General features: G+C 57.5%; 1 protein-coding gene and 1 pseudogene across 31 annotated transcripts in view; both read left to right on the top strand.

The window, feature by feature from the left end:
- The window catches only part of KCNQ2 (potassium voltage-gated channel subfamily Q member 2), a 75,844-nt gene that overhangs the window by 26,138 nt on the left and 29,505 nt on the right, over positions 1 to 20,201 (top strand). For 21 of the 31 annotated variants that reach the window (XR_013535284.1, XR_013535285.1, XM_035302907.3 and 18 more), the window contains exons 2-9: positions 365 to 455; positions 1,618 to 1,744; positions 2,107 to 2,282; positions 3,273 to 3,398; positions 7,109 to 7,219; positions 7,719 to 7,814; positions 16,054 to 16,148; positions 17,470 to 17,499. Coding sequence is in view for 29 of the 31 variants with exons in the window: in XM_035302907.3 (XP_035158798.1) it covers positions 365 to 455; positions 1,618 to 1,744; positions 2,107 to 2,282; positions 3,273 to 3,398; positions 7,109 to 7,219; positions 7,719 to 7,814; positions 16,054 to 16,148; positions 17,470 to 17,499 (852 nt within the window). In the remaining 2 variants the exon portion in view is untranslated. Of the gene's footprint in view, positions 1 to 364; positions 456 to 1,601; positions 1,745 to 2,106; positions 2,283 to 3,272; positions 3,399 to 7,108; positions 7,220 to 7,718; positions 7,815 to 16,053; positions 16,149 to 17,469; positions 17,500 to 20,201 lie in introns of all 31 variants that reach the window. The other 10 variants (XM_078372117.1, XM_035302904.3, XM_078372115.1 and 7 more) reach the window with 2 other exon arrangements.
- LOC144582908 (uncharacterized) lies at positions 3,830 to 7,102 on the top strand (annotated as a pseudogene).

Genomic DNA, 20,201 nt, shown 5'->3' with positions numbered 1-20,201 from the left:
GGGTTGATCTGGAGCCTTCTGCCCCAGCGGTGTTGCTTTTTCTGTTTCTGCAGCAGTTGATGGGCAGGCCTGGCTGTTCCCATTTGACTCAGAGTTTTGGAGACTTTCCCAAAGGATGAGGCTGCCAGGCTGAAACCAGACAGAGGGGGCGGGGCCGGCATGGAGAGGGGGCGCGTCCTGGGGTGGGGGGCAGCTGCGCACCCTGCCACTGTGGAGTTCCGGGGTCCCAGGAGACGGCTGAGGGGTGCCCTCTGGCCGGTGTGGGCTCTGGTGGGGTGGGTGGGGAGTGGGGTCCTGTGTTCTGGAGACGTAGCCACTCTGGTGCCCCTGAGGCCCGGCTGAGCATGTGTTCCCTGCTCCCCAGGTTCCTCCTGGTCTTCTCCTGCCTCGTGCTGTCTGTGTTTTCCACCATCAAGGAGTATGAGAAGAGCTCGGAGGGGGCCCTCTACATCCTGGTGAGCCCCGAGTGAGGGTGGTGGGGGCCAGAGGGGCCTGGGAAGGAACCGGAGCTGCCTGGGTGTCTGTCCCCTATTCCTGAGCTGCCTAGGTGTCTGTCCCCCATTCCTGTTACTACAGAACCTCTGACACCCCCAACCCTGGCTTCCTGTACAGGCCTCCCCGACCCCCACTGCACAACCCCTCTCCCCTGCCCTGCACCCTCTAGCCCCGAACCAGCTCCCACAGCCCCAGCACGGGCTGTGACTTGGTGCTCTGTCAGCCCCACCTGCCCCCAGCCCCACAGCCCCACCCTGGCTGTGAGTAACTCAGGCTTTGCCTCACCCGCTCTGGTGACGTCACAGCAGCTGACAGCCGCGCCTCCATCCCCTCAGCCCCCTTTTCCTACCCTCCCATTATCTCCGGAGCCAAAGCTGTGGGGTGTCCCCAGCAGACGGCAGGCGTGGGTGTTGGGGTGGGGGTGGTGACGCTGGCAGCAATGCTGTGCCAGGGCGGGGTGGCTGCCATGGCAACAGGAGGGAGTACAATTCCTGTGTTGCTGTTGGTAACGGGGTGGGGGGCTCTCAGAGAGAGTGGTCCCCACCCAAATGCCCCTCCCTCTACTGCCCGCCCTGTCCCTCTGTCCTGGGACTGCCCAAGGTCTGGTTGGGGGCTGTGCCCCCTTGTAGTTACCTGGGTCTTTCATGGCCCTGCTGTACACCCCCAGCTCACACAGGGTCCCCCAGCTCAGACAGGGCCTCCCAGCTCAGAGAGGGCCCCCCCCAGATCAGATAGAGTCCCCCAGCTCAGACAGGGAAGCCCCCCAGCTCAGACAGGGCAGTCCCCTAGCTCAGACAGGGTCCCCTAGCCCAGACAGAGCCCCCAGCTCAGATAGGGCCACCCTCCCACAGCTCAGACAGGCTCCTATTCCAGCTCAGATAGAGCCCCCCACAGCTCAGACAGGGATGGGGGGAGGGTGGCCCCCTGGATACAGGGACCCCAGAGGGCCCAACCCGTCCTGCCCAGAGGCTGGAGAGGGGTCGGGCTAAGCTTGCAGTTTCCTGTGGGGGCCTCCGGCCCTGTGGCCTGGTCTCTGGGCCAGAACAGCCCCTGTGGGTGCCCAGGCAGGGCCCCCAGGCCCTCCCCCAGGCCTCACGTGGCCTCAGCTCGCCTCCCCTGCAGGAAATTGTGACCATCGTGGTGTTCGGTGTTGAGTACTTCGTGCGGATCTGGGCTGCGGGCTGTTGCTGCCGTTACCGCGGCTGGAGGGGAAGGCTGAAGTTCGCCCGGAAGCCGTTCTGTGTGATTGGTGAGGCCTGGTGCGGGTGTTGGGGCCAGGGACCCAGGCACGGACTCAGCCCTGGGGGGAGCTGGGGTGTCTGCGTGGGCTCCTTCTGGAAGTTTCTTCTCACCTGCTGACTTGGAGTCAGAGCCTGTGGTTAACTCTGCCTGAGTTTCAGGAAGAGGGACGTGGCACCAGGCTGCCTGTCCCGGGCCCCACAGGTAGGGTGGACGGTCGTAACGGCCTTCCTGAGGCCGGGCAGAGCCCATGCCCGGCACTTGGCACGCACCTTCCCTGCCCTCTGCACAGCATCCTGGAACCCTGGGCGGGGGTTTCCCCAGGAGCTGCTGGGGCAGCCCCAGCTCAGCAGCTCCACGCCCACCTCGCAGACATCATGGTGCTGATCGCCTCCATCGCGGTGCTGGCCGCTGGCTCCCAGGGCAACGTCTTTGCCACGTCTGCGCTCCGGAGCCTGCGCTTCCTGCAGATTCTGCGGATGATCCGCATGGACCGACGGGGCGGCACCTGGAAGCTGCTGGGCTCGGTGGTCTATGCCCACAGCAAGGTGAGCCGTGGCGCCCAGGCTGGTGGTGGGTCCCCGAGCCTGCACTGGGCCTCCCCTGCCCAGGGCTTGCTCCGAGAGCCCTGGGTGGAGGGAAGGAGGTCAGCGGTGGGTCTGGCTGGACGGGCCTGGGAGCCCTTCAGGTGGTGAAGCCACTCCCCAGCCTTTCTTCTTGGTGCCTCTTCCCAGGGCTTGGGCCATCTTTGTCATCTGTCTCCAGAAAGTTGTTTTTCCGAAAGGCCAGGCCAGGCCATTTCCGCCCCTGCATCCCCCGCCCCCCTCACTTTCCTGCTGAGAACTCTGGGTTCTGTCGTTGGGTGTATTCTTCCTGGGTTTTAGTGCCTGGATCAATACGCCAAGCTACTCACGTGCCTGGTGGTGGTTCAAGCTGCGGTTTGCCGCGGCAGCTGGCGGGGGTCCCCGGTGACTGAGACTCCATCCTGTCAGACTGTGCTGTCCATCCACCCTACGCATGGGTGGGCTTATTTGCTCAAACGGCCCCTCCCCATTTTCTTCCCCCCTGTGCCCTGGCCGGGTGGTGGCTTTGTCTGCAGAACAGGCAGGGGTCAGCCCCTGGGGGCCCCTCTCTCCCTGGATGCCATGGGGTTGGGTGTTGGCTGGAGTGGGCACCGTTTCACATCTGTGCCCTGAGGCTCAGAGAGGCCGAGGGTGGGTCTCCACAGTCCCGAGATTCTCCAGCTCCGCCAGCCACTGGCACAGACACTGCTGACCCTGGAGAACACGGCGGGCCAGCCACGCGAGCTGCTGGAGGCACAGGGGCAGGGGCTGGAGCAGCTACGAGAGTGAAGCTGGCCGCTGCTCCGGGTACCCCTGGCCAGCCCCGCCACTGACCCTGTGTGGAGCCTCTGCTGGCCTCAGGAGAGGGGTTCAGCCCCACATCCCTGGAGATGAAGCCCAGGGAAGGCTGGGGCAAGGCTGCAGTGCTCCGGAGGCAGGTGGCTGGTGGTGACGGCGATGCCATCTGCCTGGCAGGAGCTGGTCACCGCCTGGTACATTGGCTTCCTCTGCCTTATCCTGGCCTCGTTCCTGGTGTATTTGGCGGAGAAGGGGGAGAACGACCACTTTGACACTTACGCGGACGCACTCTGGTGGGGCCTGGTGAGTCGTGGGCCTTGTGGCCTTTCCTCTCCCTGCTGTCCCGCCTGCCCGCTGGCTGAGGACACACCCCTGTCCGGTTGCTGGACCAGGCTCTCCCTGGCTGAGCCGGCTCCATACGACTCTTTGGGGCCACCTGCTGGCCGCCTGTGGTCATGACAGCACATGGTCGTGGCTGAGGCAGGGGTTTGGGTGGGGAGGGCTGGGCCCAGGGTGGGTGGCAGCGCTGAGCTCAGCCATGGTGGGATCTTCTTCCTCCTGAGTGACCCCCCCACCTGCTCCTTGTCCAGATTGTTGGGGGAAGGGAGAGAAGAGGCATCCCTAGGAGGTCTGTCCTGGGCAACCCTGGTTCAGAGGCTGACCCCGTGACCTTGCGTGTGGCGGTGGGGCTGGTGGGTGGGAGGCTTTGTCCTCGGTGCCTGTGGCTGGCTGCCATGTCCTGGGCCTTGCTGTCGTCCCTGGCCTCCTTCCCTGGCCCTGCCCCTTGGAGTGAGAGGTGAGAGAATTTGAAGAAGGACAGCTTGGCCTCCAGACTGTCTGTCCAGGTGGTCTCCAGGCCACCCCCTCCCTGGCATTCCTGCTGCTGGGACCCCAGCCCGCCCCCTTAGCACCTGTGCCTGTGCTATGGCGGGGCTCCTCTTGGAGCAAGTCACCTGCTGAGAGGGTTCCTGGCCCAAATGGGGTGGGGTCCCTGATGCTCTGTGCTTTTGGAGACCAGGCAGCTCTGCAGGCCCCACTCTGAGCACGTCTGAACAGACCTGGCTCCCAGGCTCCTCCCCACCTGGGGCCACAGGCACCCTCAGGTTGGTGGTGTGCAGGGCAGGGTGTGTGGTCTCCTGGGAGGCTGAGACCAGGCCCCAGCCCAGCCCCACACATGCCAGCCAAGTGGCTCAGCCCCATGGGGAAGGTGTGGGTAGCTCCACCTGGTGCCCAAGGCACAAGCAACTGATCTGAAATATTTTATTAACTGCATGAGACCCAGACTCTGTCTTCCCAAGCAGGGCTTGGGTAGGGGTTGAGAGCTGAGTGTGCCCGGGCCCAGGCTGTGGACCAGGTGGATGTCCTGGGCTCACTGAGCTCACGGAGCCATGTGTGTGGCTTTGGCCCTGCCACGGGGTCAGCATGGGCCCGGGGCATCCTGAGCTGTGACTGCTGGGCCCTAGGGCTTCAGTGGAGGCGGCAACAGCCTTCTTATTTTTGGGATTGGACTGAGATTTTTATTTGGGTTTTTTCGGGGTCTTGCTCGCGTCAGGTGAGAATATAGCTGGCTCTGCGCCCACCGTGCCCTTCCCCGGGCCCCTCCATGGTGGATGGGGCCGCTTCTGTGCTTTGCTTTGGGGTTTATCTGATTAATTCCAAACAGCAAATAGGGATGCTGGTATTCCCCGACTGAAACATGCTGACTGTGTACCTCCTACTGGGAGAGAGTGAGATCCACCCTGATTTCCCTTTCTTGCTGCCTTTGGGGGCCCCCCAATATGGAGGGAATCCCACCCTTGCTTCCCCCAAAGTCCAGGCCCTGTCCACCAGGCCTCCAGCTTCCTTTTCCTGAAGTTGCCCCCATTTCAGAGGAGCAGGTCAATGGCCAGCTGAGAAAATTTCAGGGGCAGAAAGTTTTGAAGAGCTGTGTGTGAAAGTGTCTGAACCCCCCCCCCCCCCCCCGGGGAGGGGTGGAGGGCCTGGCCCCTTCCACAGACTTGGCCCTCGGTGGGCCCCGGGCTCGGAAACTGCTCTGGGATTCTCTGGCTTCTTTTGACTCACCTGTTCTCCCAGCATTCTGGCCAGGGTCCATGTCTCATTGCCCCACCCGTCTCTCTGCTGTCTGTGTCTTTCTCTCTTTTTTTTTTGAGACAAGATTTTGCTCTGTTGTCCAGGCTGGAGTGCAGTGGCGCAGTCATAGCTCACTGCAGCCTCGACCTCCTAGGCCCAAGTGATTCTCCTGCCTCAGCCTCCTGAGTAGCTGGGACTACAGGTGTGCGCCACCACACCTGGCTAATTTTTGTATTTTTAGTTGAGACAGGGTTTCACCATGTTGGCCAGGCTGGTCTCAAACTCCTGGGCTTAAGTGATCCAGCCACCTCGGTCTCCCAAAGTGCTGGGATTACAGGTGTGAGCCACTGTGCCAGGCCCATATCTGTCTGTCTGTATCTCTTTGTCTTTATCTGGTTCTGTTTGTGTCTCTGTCTTTGCATATCTCTCTGTCTCTGTCTCTCTGTCTCTCTATCTCGGTCTCTCTCTGTCTCTGTCCTTCTGTGTCTCTCTCTTTCTGTCTGTCTCTGTCTCTCTGTCTCTGTTTGTCTCTCTGTCTCTATCTCTCTCTCTGTGTATCTCTCTGTCTCTGTCTCTCTGTCTCTGTCTCTTTCTGTTTGTCTCTGTCTCTCTCTCTGTCTCTGTCTCTCTCTGTCTCCATCTCTGTCTCTCTGTGAGAGGTTTCGAGGTCCAGGCCTCGCCCAGCCTCCCACCTGCTCCGTGTGGCAGCCTCCTGCTCAGAGCCTCCTGTGTGAGCTGCTTGTGGTGGTGGCTGAGGCCCCAGGTGCTGCTGCTGCTTTGTGCCAGGCCGAGGCTTCCTGTCTGTGGGGAGTGGGCGCCCTGCCCACCCTGTCCTCAGACCACACAGCGGCATCATCAGAGCCCAGGGTAGACTCCCTTCCTGGGGCTGCAGGTCCTGGTGAGAGATCTCCCCTCCCAGGGGGTGGGACCCCTGCTGTCTGCGCTCCTGCCTCGACCTGTCCCTCTGCTTATCTAAGACCCTGCTCCCCGCTCCTGGGGGTGGGACCCCTGGCCCTGCGTCTGCACTCTTGCCTTGACCCCTCCGTCTGTTTATGTAAGACCCTGTCCCCCCAGGGCCTGTTGCTAGCCCACCTTCTGGCCCCAGCCAGGGCATTCCCCGTGTGGCTGTCCTGAGCCCCCTGGCTTGTGGTTCTGGCGGCAGGGTGGCTGTGGCTCCCACGTCTAGCCCTGAGTGCAGGGTGCCTGCCCCGACTTTCTAGGCCCCCACGGTGTCTCTTGTTGGAGCTGCCTGGAGACAAGCCCCTTCTCTCCTTCCCCTCACCCAGGCCCCTGGGGCGGCCTGACCTGCCCCCTTGCCCACCACCCTGAGAGAAACTCTAAATAAAACCCCTGGGGTCCCTGCTCCAGGAGGAGCCCATCCTCCACCCCTGTGGGGACCACTCCCCTGCCTCTCCTCGTGGCCTCCTCCCGCCCACCTCTTCTCCTCTGGCCTCAGCTCAGGTCAGGCTCGGGGAGCCCCCTGCATGCCCCACAAGCCCCCGTGCCCCTTGAACTCCCTGCTCACCCCTGGAGACCCCCATGCGCCCCTTGAGCCCCCTGCTCACGCCGCCCATTTATCTGGGTCCCTCTCGCCACTCCCGTCTCCCCAGCTGGGCCCTGCAGCCGGTTGGGGGCCACTGTCCTGCCTGAGCCCTTGGGGGAGTCACGTTGCTTGCCCTCTGGCTCTCAATGTGAGGAAGCAACAGAGCCTTTGGCTGGACCCGGCTTCTGGCCTGTAGGGGAAGAGGTGTGGGGAGTTTGGAGAGGGCTCCAGGGACGAACTGCAGCCCACCTTGACCCTGGCCTCACCCAGCTCCGTGTGGGTGGCGGCATGGGGGTGGCCCCGAATCTGTCCCAGCCTTAGCCCTGAGCTGCTGGCGGGCATCCTGCCTGCCCTCGGGTGTGAGCAGGCCCTTCCGTGACTGGAGCCTCCGGTCCTGCAGATCACGCTAACCACCATTGGCTACGGGGACAAGTACCCCCAGACCTGGAATGGCAGGCTCCTCGCGGCGACCTTCACCCTCATTGGGGTCTCATTCTTCGCGCTTCCTGCAGTAAGTCTGGCTGCCCCGCTGCCTTGGAGTCGGGGGGTGAGTCCCAGGCATAGTCCAACCCTGAGGAGTCGCGGTGTGAGTTCCAGGCTATAGTCTGACCCTGCAGAGTCAGGGGATGAGTCCCGAGGCATAGTCTGAACCTGAGGAGTTGGGGTGTATGGGGTCCCTGGGGTGTGGCCTGACTCTGATGAATTTGGGGTGTGGGGTCCCCGGGGTGTGGCCTGACCCTGATGAATTTGGGGTGTGGGGTCCCCGGGGTGTGGCCTGACCCTGATGAATTTGGGGTGTGGGGTCCCCGGGGTGTGGCCTGACCCTGATGAATTTGGGGTGTGGGGTCCCCGGAGTGTGGCCTGACCCTGATGAATTGGGGGTGTGGGGTTTCCGGGGTGTGGCCTGACCCTGATGAATTTGGGGTGTGGGGTCCCCGGGGTGTGGCCTGACCCTGATGAATTTGGGGTGTGGGGTCCCTGGAGTGTGGCCTGACCCTGATGAATTGCAGGGCATCTTGGGGTCTGGCTTTGCCCTGAAGGTTCAGGAGCAGCATCGGCAGAAGCACTTTGAGAAGAGGCGGAACCCGGCAGCAGGCCTGATCCAGGTGAGTCAAGCCATCTCCCCGGGGGCCAGTGTAGCCCCCATCCTGGTCCACCTTGTCCAGGAGTGGGGACCGCTCTGGCCTTCGCCTCTCCCTGTGGACGGGGCCACAGCCCTTACCCGCTGCAGGAATCTGGAAGGAGTGAGGACATGAAGTTTGTGTGTTGAGAAATGGGGCAGACCCCTGAGGTTGCACAGGGGTGGCTCCCATGAGGACGCTGGAGCCCGGTCATCATGTCCTCCCTGCAGCACCCTGGGAGGCTAGCGCTCCTGCTCTGCAGCTGCAGGGCCAAGGCTCCCAGAGCCCACACCTGCTGCGGGTCAGCGCCTGACCTCGTCTGACCCCAGTGCTGGCTGTGGCTGCCACGATGCCTGCCCAGACCTCACCCAGCCCTGTCCCACCATTTGGGGGTGGGTGGGGTGCAGTGACTGTTCTGGCATCCACAGGTAATTCCTGAACCACCTTGACAAGAGGGACAGGCAGTAGCACTCCCTTGGGATCAGCCATTCTTGCAGCTACTCCCCAAAGTCTGTCCCATCCACTGGACCCACAGAGTTGACTGGGATCCCTGCCAGCTGGACGTGGCCTGTCTTAGACAGGAGAGCTTGAGATGGAGACACTCCCGGGTTACCCCAGTGGGCCCTAAGTGCAGTCATGTGCGTCCTTAGAAGAAGGAGATTGGACACAGCAGAGGAGAAAGCAGTATGGAGGCAGAGATTGGAGTGATGTGGCCACAAGCCATGGAGTGTTGGCCATGGCAGGGTGTGTGCCTCTCGTGGTCTCAGCCCTGGGTCCAGCCTGCCTTAATACGTGTGTGTGTTTATCTCCCACTATAAAAACTACAAGCAGTGATTTATTTTTAATGCAAAAGAGTATAAAGAAGAACAAAAATGCCCCCAAATCTCACTCTAATATTGACAGTTTAGTGACTACGTACATTTGGTGAAAAGGTTAAAATACTGCTCGAAAAAGAAGCTCCTCAGCACCCTGGCTCCTGTCCCCCGACTCCTCTCGAAGGTCACTCTTAGCAGCAGCTCGTGCCATTTCCAGAGCAGCCTCACCTTGGGCACAGCTCAGAGGCCCTGCAGCCAGGTTCCAGACCACTGCATCAGAGACATGGCAACAAAGAGAGTCACATGAATTTCATGGTTTCCCAGTGCATGTGGAAATTAGGTTTACAGGCTGGGCACAGTGGCTCATGCCTGTAATCCCAGCATTTTGGGAGGCCCAGGCAGGCAGATCGCTTGAGGTCGGAAGTTTGAGACCAGTCCAGCCAATATGGTGAAACCCCATCTCTACTAAAAATACAAAAAATTAGCCGAGTGTGGTGGTGGGTGCCTGTAATCCCAGCTACTTAGGAGCTGAGCTGAGGCAGGAGAATCGCTTGAACCCAGGAGGCAGAGGTTGCAGTGAGCCAAGATCGTGCCACTGCACTCCAGCCTGGGCGACAGATCGAGACTTGTCTCAAAAAAAAAAAAAAAAAAAAAAAAAAAAATGGGCCGGGCGCAGTGGCTCAAGCCTGTAATCCCAGCACTTTGGGAGGCCGAGACGGGTGGATCACGAGGTCAACAGATCGAGACCATCCTGGTCAACATGGTGAAACTCCGTCTCTACTAAAAATACAAAAAATTAGCTGGGCATGGTGGCGCATGCCTGTAATCCCAGCTACTCAGGAGGCTGAGGCAGGAGAATTGCCTGAACCCAGGAGGCCGAGGTTGCGGTGAGCCGAGATTGCGCCATTGCACTCCAGCCTGGGTAACAAGAGCGAAACTGTCTCAAAAAAAAAAAAAAAATGGTGTTTACACCATGCTGTAGCCTAAGTGTGCAGTAGCATTGTCTGAAAAACTGCACATTCCTTCATTTACAAATACTTAATTGCTAAAAAGTACTAACAGTCATCTGAGCCTTCAGCGAGTTGTGATCTGTGCTGGTGGAGGGTCTGGCCTTGCTGCTGATGAAGGGGGCTGCTGAAGGCTGCGGTGGATGTGGTGATTTCTTAAGCTAAGGTGAGAACGAGGTTTGTCACGTGGATTCACTGCTCCTTTCATGAAGGATTCCTCTGCAGCGCAACACTGTTGGGCAGCGTTTTCCGCACAGTGGGGCTGCTTTCAGCACTGCAGTTCATTCTCAGATGCTGCCACTGCTTTGTCAACTAAGTTTATGTCATATCTCAATCCTTCTGTCATTTCAACACTGTTCACAGCATCTTCGCCTGGTGGAGATTCTGTCAACGCCCCCTGAAAAAAAATAGATCAGAGAAAAAATATCTCCAGACATGTCGAACGTATTTGGGAATGAGAAGAAAATATTATAACCAGAAATGAGCCGGCACGGCTGGAGGGTGGGGGACAGGAGGCTCTCATCCAGAGATGAGCCAGTGTGGTGAGATGCCCATGTGCCCAGAGGGGGAGGGGCAGGGAGCTCTCATCCAGAGATGAGCCATCGTGGTGAGCTGCCCGTGTGCCTGGAGAGGGAGGGGCAGAGAACTCTCATCCAGAGACGAGCCAGCGTGGTGAGATGCCCGTGTGCCTGGAGAGGGAGGGGCAGGGAGTGCTCATCCGGAGATGAGCCAGCATGGTGAGATGCCCGTGTGCCCAGAGGGGGAGGGGCAGGGAGCTCTCATTGGCTTAGAAGTTCACATAAGCTGCCTGGAAACAGAGTTTGTTGGTTCTGGAGGCTGAAAACTGAGTTGGCGTCTGTTCATGGGTGGAGATTTTGGCGCTGCTGTGCCAGCGTTCTTCCTGGAGCATCTCATCCAAATCTCTGTGGTCCTGACAGGGAATTCCTTGTGGGGTCATTTTAGAACATTCTTGGCATCGTCCTCGTCTCAGCCTCATGGGTGTGGGCCCTCCTGCCTTGTGCTCTGTGGCCCCAGTAGCTTTGGGGCTGGTCAAAGTGGTCTCACCCTGCTGTCTGCAGCGTTCATGGCCCATACTGGGAAACCACCTACTTGGCTCATCCATAAAAGCTGCTCCTCATCTGTTAGAGTTTTATCCTGAGATGGCAGCAATTCAGCCCCATCTTCAGGCTCCACGTCTGGCTCCAGTTCTGCTGTTTCCACATTTGCAGCACCTTCCTCCACTGAAGTCTTGAACCCCTCAGAGTCTTCCATGAGGGTCGAAATCAACTTCTTCCAGACTCTTGTTACTGAGATATTTTGACCTCCTCCCATGAATCAACTGTTGTGAATGGCATTTAAATGGTGAATCCTTTCCTGAAGGTTTTTCAGTTTACTTTGCCCAGATCCATCAGAGGAATCACGCTCTCTGGTAGAGGAATCACTGTCTGTGTAGAGCAATCACTGTTTGTGGCAGCCACCGCCTGGCCACATGTGTCTCTGAAATAAGACTCGGAAGTTAAAGGCACCCCTGATGGATGGTTGCAGAATGGGTGCTGTCTGAGCAGGCATGAACACATGTCCCTCTCCTCGTCTCTCCATCAGAGCTCTTGGGTGACGGTGCATTGTCAAGGAGCAGTAATATTTTGGAAGGAATTTTTTTTTCTAAGCTGCAGGTCTCAACAGTGGGCTTAAAATATTGAGTAAAGGGTGCTGCAAGCAGACAAGCTGTCCTCCAGCCTTCATTGCATTTTCAGAGCAGATTCCGCATCGTCCGCAGGGCCCCAGGATGTTCAGACTGTACAGTGAGCGCTGCCTGCAGTTCATCACCAGCCACCACACACCCGCAGAGGGTCTTCTTGCTGGTGGTAAACGCTGTTACAGGGGCCTTGGGAGGCTGTGGTGGGCAGATTCCTTGAGACTAGAAGTTGAAGGCTAGCTCTGGCAACAAAGACCCAGTTTTTTTTTTTGAGATGGAGTTTCTCTTTGTTGCCCAGGCTGGAGTGCAATGGTGAGATCTTGGCTCACTGCAACCTCCGCCTCTTGGGTTCAAGCAATTCTCCTGCCTCAGCCTCTCAGGTAGCTGGGATTATAGGCACCCACAACCATGCCCAGCTAATTTTTCAATGAGCTGTGTTCTCAGCTACTCAGGAGGCTGGTGTAGGAGGATCGCATGAGCCCAGGAGTTTGGAGGCTGCAGTGATCTATGACTGCACCACTGCGCTCTAGCCTGGGCAACAGAGCAAGACCTTGTCTCAAAAAAAAAATTAAAAAACAGAGATAAACTTAAAAAGTAGATAGAATCAATGAAATCAAAAGTTGATTCTTTGAAAAACAAAATTGGGCAGGGCACAGTGGCTCATTCCTGTACTTACTTTGGGAAGCTGAAGCGGATCACCTGAGGTAAGGAGTTCAAGACCAGCCTGGCCAACATGGTGAAATCCTGTCACTACTAACAATATAAAAATTAGTTGGGTGTGGTGGTGGGCACTGTAATCCTGGCTGCTCAGGAGGCTGAGGCAGGAGAGTCGCTTGAAACTGGGAGGCAGAGGTTGCAGTGAGCTGAGATCACACCACTGTACTTTAGCCTGGGCAACAGAGTGAGATTGTCTCAAAAAAAAAAAAAAAAAAATCAAAATTGACAAACCTCTAGTCAGACTAAGAAAAGAAGAGAGAGCATTCGGGTTGCCAAAATCAGACATTGTTGCGAACTGAACGCGAGCCTGGGAATCTCGTCCAGCAAGAGGGTCCCAAACCTGGAAGAGAGCGCGCGCCGGAAAAAAAGGAGATAGAAAAGGCGAGTTCTGGAGGGCTACATGTGCTATGCTCATGCAGCAATTTTATTTCTGCAATGTGTTTCATTATATACTTTTCTGACGTTAAAGTTGTTTACACCAGATTAACGTACTTAAGTTACAGTAAGCAAGTTACACCCAGTAAGTAAGTTAAGCACAGTAAGTAGGCTACACCCTGTAAGTAGGTTACTTCCAGTAAGTAGGTTACGCCCAATAGGTCAAGGTAAGTAGATTACAATCACGCCAGTAAGCCATGGTAAGTAAGTTACAGTGACACCCTGTAAGCTATGGTAAGTAAGTTACAGTTACACTCAGTAAGTTACGGTAAGTAAGTTACCAAGTGTAAATACTTAAGTTAATATTTTACAATGAAGGTAACAAGGGTCCAGAATGAACACAATCAAGCAATAAACCATAAGAAGCTGAAAGTGGACACATTGCCTCCCAAGTCCTCATATCCATAAAGTAATGTCTATTAATTATTTAGAATAGCATATAGTTCCTTTCTCGGTTCCTGCTTTCCCTCAGCTCGACTCCCCCAACCGGTGATCTGTGTCCGGGCTCAAGCTCACCGCATGGCGAGGCCCGTTTCCTAGGGGCCTCACACAGGAGCGATCCCAACATGATTCCCTCAAGACATAAAAGTGGAGATGTTGCTACTGACTTCATAGAACTAAAGATATGAGAACACTATGAGCAGCTGTGCCACACAAGTTCACAACCCAGATAAAGGGACAAATTCTTTGAGACACGTAAGCTACAAAAACTGACTCAGAAGTAGAAAATCTGAGACCTTAGAACAAGGAAAGAGATTGAGTCATTAATCAAAAATCTTCCAACACAAGGCCGGGGGGGGGGGGGGGGGGGGAGGGGCCACACGCCTCTAATCCCAGCACTTCAGGAGGCCAAGGGAGACAGATTGCCTGAGGTCAGGAGTTTGAGACTAGTCAGGCCAACATGGAGAGAAATCCTGTCTCTACTAAAAATCCAAAAATTAGCTGGGCATGGTGGTTTGCCTGTAATCCCAGCTACTTGAGAGGCTGAGGCAGGAGATTTGCTTAGGAGGCGGAGGTTGTAGTGAGCTGAGATTGAGCTATTGCACTCCACCCTGGGGGACAGAGCGAGACTCTGTCTTAAAACAAAACAAAAAATTAGCTGGGCGTGGTAGTGCCTGCTTGTCCCAGCTACTTGGGAGGCTGAGGTGGGACAACAGCCAGAGGTCACCGTGAGCTGAGATCGCACCTCTATGCTCCAGTCTGGGTGACAGAGCGAGACTCTGTCTCAAAAACAAAAATTATAACAAAGACCTAAAATGGAAAGACACCCTGTTTCCATGGATTGGAAGACTTAATTTTACTAATATAATCTTAACAAAAATTGAGCAGCTACATATTTAATACAATGCAAATTGATCTACAGATTCAGTGCAATTCTTATTGTAATTCCAATGTCCCCCCCACCTTTTTTTTGTCTTGCAGAAGTGGAAAGGCTGATCCTAAGATTCATGTAGAATTGTAATGGACCAAAACAATTGGCCAAAAGGGTCTTGAAAGGGAAGAACAAAGTTGTAGGACGAACACTTTCCAATTTGAAACTTTACAAAGCAACAGTAATCAAAACAGTATGCTGTTTGCGTAAGACAGACATACAGGTCAAGGGGATGGAATTCAGAGTCCAGAGTTAAATCTGTACGTCTGAAGTCAGTTTTCAAGGGTGCTAGGTCCAGTGGAGAAAGAACAGTCTCTTCAACCAGTGGTGCTGGGACAATCAGGTGTCTGTTCCTTAAAGAATGAATTTTGACTCTCATATTATGTACAAAAATTATAAAAACCCTCAGAAGAACACACAGGCATATATCTCTGTGATCTGGATTTTAAAAAATATATAATAGCAAAAGCACAACCACAGAATGTGGGAAAATGCTGCGGATAGTGTCTGTGATAAGGGTTAGTATTCAGTATGTATTAAGAACTCTCACAACTCACTAGCAGAAAGACAGCCCTACAGACTGTGGGCAAAGGGTTTGCTCAGATGTCCTCCAAAGAGGACAGTCGGAGTGGCCAGTAAGCTCCTAAAGAGACGCCCAGTGCTGGTGGGTGTCAGGGAAGTGCAAATCAAAGCCACAGAGATGCCACTTCACATCTGTTAGGATGGCCAAGATTTTTTTTTTTTTTGAGACAGGGTCTTGCTCTGCCACCCAGGCTGGAGTGCAGTGGCGTGATCTTGGCTCACTGCAGCCTCGACCTCCCGGGTTTAAGCCATCCTCCCACCTTAGCCTCCTGAGTAGCTGGGACTACAGGTGTGCACTACCATACCCGGCTAATTTTTATTTTATTTTATTTATTTTTAATTATTTTATTTATTATTTATTTTATGTTATGTTACGTTATTTTATTTGCAGGGTTTTGCCATGCTTCCCAGGCTGGTATTGAACTCCTGGGCTCAGGCGATCCACCTGCCTCAGCCTCCAAGGTGTTGGGATTACATGCATGAGCCTTCGGGCCTAGCCTGGGTGGCTAACAGTTTAACAAATGGACAGTCAGTGTCGGTGAGGATGTGGAGCAATGGGGACCCCTTGCTGGTAGGAATGTGATGACGAAGCTTGATTGTTTCTCAAAAAGTTGACAAACATGGAGTTATCATGTGACCCAGCAATTCTGCCTCCAGGTATAGACACAAAATAATTGAAAACAGATCTTCATCCAAAAACGTGCACACGTGTTTCACAGCAGCAGCACTCACAGGAGCCAAAAAGTAGAAACAGCCGAAATGCTCATTAATGGATGAACAGAGCCTGATTCACCCATACAGTCCTCCTGCGAGGAGGAGCGGGCCCTGACGCGCTAGGACATGCTCGGTGGAGGGAGCCGGCAGGGGAAGTGCCTGGGAAGGGAAGTCCATGGAGGCCCCAGCGAGCACCCTGGCGGTGGCTGGGACCTGGGGGGCTGGGGGACCAGGAGTGCCTGCTTAGTGTGTACGATGGTAGGGGGTTTCTTTGGGGTGATGAAGAGGCTGCTGAGTTGAATAGTGATAGTGGTCTCAATACTGTGAATACAGGTGCTGCTGGAATGCACACCTCAAAACAGCTAAAATGTGAGCTTTGTGATAAGAGATACACATATTTCAGCACCGCAAAACAAAGCAAAGGCATAGACAACGGGAAATCTGGCCAGGTGGGTTCAGCCTAACCTGCAGGCTCCCGCCTCCTGCTGGGGAAGCCCCCCTGGGCTGGGCTACCATCCTGGGAGGGTGGCGGCTGGGTCCCTGGCCCTGTCGGGCAGAAGGTAACCCCCATGACAGGTGATATCTGCCAGGAGCCAGGTGAGAGTCATGAACAGAACCGAGCATTGCCTCCCTGTGAGCTCCTCTGGGCCCCGAGTCAAGCCCCGGCTGCTCCCCTTCTTCCCCTGTCTGTCCTGCAGAGGGTAAACTGAGGCTGTGGGGCGGATGCAGCACTGGGGGCCAGCCTGCTGGCGGACAGTCCATGTGCCTGACTCACAGCATGGGGGCCCCAGGTCCCCTCTGCCTGGTTCCCTCTGCGCCCAGTCTTCTCGGGCGCGCCCTTGCTGCCACCCCTGGCCCACCGACCACCTTGTCTCTCCCTCTGCAGTCGGCCTGGAGATTCTACGCCACCAACCTGTCGCGCACGGACCTGCACTCCACGTGGCAGTACTACGAGCGCACAGTCACCGTGCCCATGTACAGGTACCGCCACCGCCACAGGCCGCCACCAGCATCCCTTCCGTTTTATTTTCCATTTGTTCTTAAAACCTGTTTTTGTTGTTCATTCTTTTGATGTTTTTCTTTAAAATGTATGTGTTTTTCACAAAGGAGTTCTGTGTGTGGTTTATTTCGAGGCGTTGGTTCTGCCCTGAGTTCCGGCTGTGGCTTTGTTTTCACCTTCATTTCTCCACCTTTGCTTTGTTGTCCTGCTGTGGTTGTGCTGTTTGTAGACCTTGCAAGGACGCCCCCCACCAGGGAGCTTGCAGTGAATGGCCCCCCCAGGCTGCTCCGGATCTTCCTGCAGCTCCAGGTGCCCAGGCTTCATGAGTGGAGCCAGCACCAACCCTGTCCCCCAGCAAAGACCAGGGCTCCTGCGTGGGGTGGGGGCAGGAAACTGATCCCAGCTTACAGTGAGGCTTTCAGACCGGAAGACCCGAATTATCCTGGGGGTCCCAGGTGTCCCCCAATAGCATAGAGCACACAGACACCCTTGGAGCCCTTTGGGCAGCAGATAAGGAGCCTAGAAAGTGCCTGTCCATGGCCCCGGGGGGCAGTGCCAGCAGGTCCGGTGACCCTGTAGGTGGAGGGCGGCTTCCTGTGATTCTGTTCCATAAGGGCAGGTGGCAGCCAGTGGGGATGTTCCATGCTGGGCTCTTGCTTAAATTAAGGTCTGAGATGAGGGATTCTGAGGGCCTTTCACCCGGTCCAGGCGGGCCTGACCCCTTGAGTCCGTCTGGGTGCACCCCACCCTGCCGGCCTGCCCTCTGCTGTGAGGTGGGGAACGAAGCCCGGATACTTACCAGCTCAGGTGCCCCCCCCAACTCCTAGGGGGTGTCTGTACCCGGGAGCCTTCCCTGAGGGTGGGGTGGGTGCACAGGTTGGCTGGGACTTCTTGGCTTGGGGCAGGGCCCCGGGTCCTCTTGAGGCTCCTGAGTTGGAGAGGGTGGATAGGCCCTTGGCCATCCTCAGCTGCTACACGCCTTTCAGGGTGTCACCTGGGAGGAGGGTGCCAGAGCCCCTGCCCTCTATGTTTGCTGTTGTCCTCCGACCCCTCCCTCAGCACCCCTGCCCCCTGTGTCTCCTGGAAGCCCGTCTTTCCTGGGATGCGGTATGTGCCCCTGTGCCTGCGGAGCGGCCTCTCCCAGCCCCCGGCAGGGCAGAACCGGCCTTTGTGCTAATTTTCTTCATTCTGTTGTTTCCCCTCCTCTCCTTGACTATTTGTTTCATTTTCTTTTTCTTATCCCGTTCTTTTTGAAACTTTTTGTTCTTTTCCCTTTGTGTGTGTGTGTGTAACACTTGAAAGCTCGCAAACTCAAACCTACGGGGCCTCCAGGTAGGACATGCATGGGGCAGCAGCTGTGTGTGGTTCTCATTCTGTCTGGGACTGTGACGGGACGAGGCCCTCGAGCCCTGTGGCCACCCGGTCTGCAGAGTGACCGCTGCCCCCCACCTCCACCAAGTGTCCCTGCACCCTGCCCCTCGTGGCCCCATGCTGGAGGCCTCTTCACCCTGGGCCCTCCCCTGCCTGGAGCCCATGTGCCAACCCTGCCCCCACCCTGGCCTGTCCACTCTTCTCCTGCCCCCCACCACTGGTGCTTCCTGCTGCTGGCTGCCTGTGTCCTCTGTGGCCTCGTCCTGTCCTGCTTCTGGCCTGGCTCCCTTCCTGCCTCCATTCCCTCCCCATGGGCCCCATCTGTGAGCAGAGCAGGAATGGTGAATGGGGACTTCCCCACTCTGGCGCTTGGCACCTGTCTGGGGCCAAGGGTGGTCCCAGGCCAGGACTCCCAGGCCGGCCCTGTCCTTGTCCCACTGCAGCTCACAGGGTGGCCTCTTCAGGGCAGCTCACCTCTGGGGCTGCCTCAGGGTCTCCTGCCTTGGACTCAAGTTTCTCCTGAGTCTTGCCTTGGCGTCAGGGGATCCCCAAGGCTCCTGGCCCGTCCACCCCTGTGTGTCCCCCACTGCTGAGGGTGGGAAATGGGGCTGTCTGCTCAGACTGGAGGGTGCTGAGCTTTAGTGGAAGCCTCCCTGCAGACAGGACACAGGGCCTCTTCCAGCCAGGAGGGCAGGCGGCGCTCTGTGCCAGCATCACCCAGCAGAGCCTGGGCTGGCCCCTCCCTGCACAGACCTGGAGGGGTTCTTGTACAGACGCCCTCCTGACTCCTCTGGGGCCTCTCCGTCCTGGAGCAGAGACTCGGCCGCCCTTCTTGGGAGCTGTTAGAAGGCTGACCCTCCATTCCCAGAAGGGAAGGGGATATGGCCCTGGGCAGGGGTGGGTCCAGGGCGCCTCTACCCCAGACACTCGGCCATGGACGTCTCGGGCATCTGCAGAGGCCCTGCTGCCCCTGGGGCCGAGTGGCTGACTCTGGACTCTGCTCTCTCCCGGGGCTGCCCCTGCATTGTACCCTCCTGTCCCGGCCCTGCCGACTGCCTGTCTGCCCTGGTGCTGCTGCTCTGTGTGTTTGAGGCATGACCTCCCGTGTGGCTCTGAGGGCTGACGTGTGTGTCTCTGACCCGGGTTTGTGTGCGTGTGGGGTCTCCTCAAGGAGGGCTGTGGAGCCGGCTGTGGCCCCTGGACAGACTTGGGCCAGTCTGAGCTCTGCTGCACCACAGCACCAGCTCACCCACCGCCTGGGCTCCTGCTCAATCCTGACCTGGACGGCCGACTGCCCTCTGGAGGGAGGGTCTCACAGCCTCACTCTGGCCAGCATTTTGGGGGTCCCTCTGGGGCTGCAGAAGGAGCAAAGAGGGGGCCAGGTGCGGCTATACCAGCTCACACCTGCCCAGGCTGCAGGGGGTACCAGAGGCTGGTGGGGGCAGTTGCTGTGGGGCGGGGAGGGCTTCTGGGCAGCTCTGGAGGGAGGAGTGTTGCTGGACAAAGGGGAGTTGGTGGCAGGTGGTCGCCAGGCCAAGGGGCAGTGCAGTCAGCCGTCCTTTTGTTTTGGAGGCAATGGGGAGGCATTGAGTGTTTGGTCAGGAGAGTGGCAAGGATGCCTGTCTGGAGGACCAGGTAAGGCTGGGTGGGCAGAGGCAGGGCAGGTAAAGAGTCTGGGGGATGTAGGCCACGCCCAGCTTGGGGCAAAGGAAGGACATGGGCAGGGACATCTCCAGAGGTGGCCATGGCTGTGGCCACATAGGGGGTCAGCTGGGTGACAGCTGGGCTGGGCTGGGAGGTGGCCGCCCTGCCTCAGAGGCAGAGGAGAGGCCAGGACATGGCCCCAGTGGGGAGTGCTCCACAGGTGGGGGTGGGGAGGGTGGAGGCTGTGGATGGAATGGCAGGGCCTGGGAGCTGAGGCTGAGCAGTCAGAGGGGCAGGGTCAGGTGGGTCAGGGAGCCGGGTGGGGCTGAGGCACCCAAGGAGGGTTTCTCCTCCTGAAGTGAGCTGGAACACTGTGAGGGAACGGCAGCAAGGAGGAGGGCAGGGTGAGGTGGGTGGGAGTGGGGTGGGTCGAAGAGGACATCCCACCAGGTGTGGGGAGGTGCTGCACGCTGCTGGGTGGGTTTCGGGGGCCTGCACCTGGTCCTGCTGGTGGCAGGGCAGGCAGACGGTGGTGGGTGTGACCAGAACTGGGAACTCGGCTTCGAGCAGAGCGGGGCCACCTGTGGAGGGTCCCCGAGGTGTCTGGGCTTGATGAGGCTGGACTCATCCTGTAGACTCCGGAATGAACCTCTCTGTCCAGCAAAACCCTTTTCTGTTTCCCCTCAAGTCTTCCAGCTGTGGCAGAGAATGTGGCTGTGCAGAGGGGCTGGAGCCCCAAATACACTGGGGTGCCGTCCTTCAGGGATATTTGGGGATCAGAAGCGGGGCAGGGATAGGACCTCCCCGACCTGTGTGTCCTCCTCCACCTGCTCCACGCCACAGGGTCGGGGCTGCACGGGCAGCCAGGCGCCCTCTTCCCTTCTGCGCCTGCTGGTCACCAGGGCCAGGCACAGCTGGAGCACGAAGGTGGCTCTGGGGCCTGCCCAGGAGAGTTGGGCCTGAGCGCAGGTCCAAGGGGCGGCTGCCTGAAGCCCAGCCGCCACACACGCCCCTGGGTG

This window comes from Callithrix jacchus, chromosome 5 (assembly GCF_049354715.1).
Source record: "Callithrix jacchus isolate 240 chromosome 5, calJac240_pri, whole genome shotgun sequence".
Taxonomy (NCBI): Eukaryota; Metazoa; Chordata; class Mammalia; order Primates; family Cebidae; genus Callithrix; species Callithrix jacchus.
This window is presented reverse-complemented; position numbering and strand designations above follow the sequence as displayed.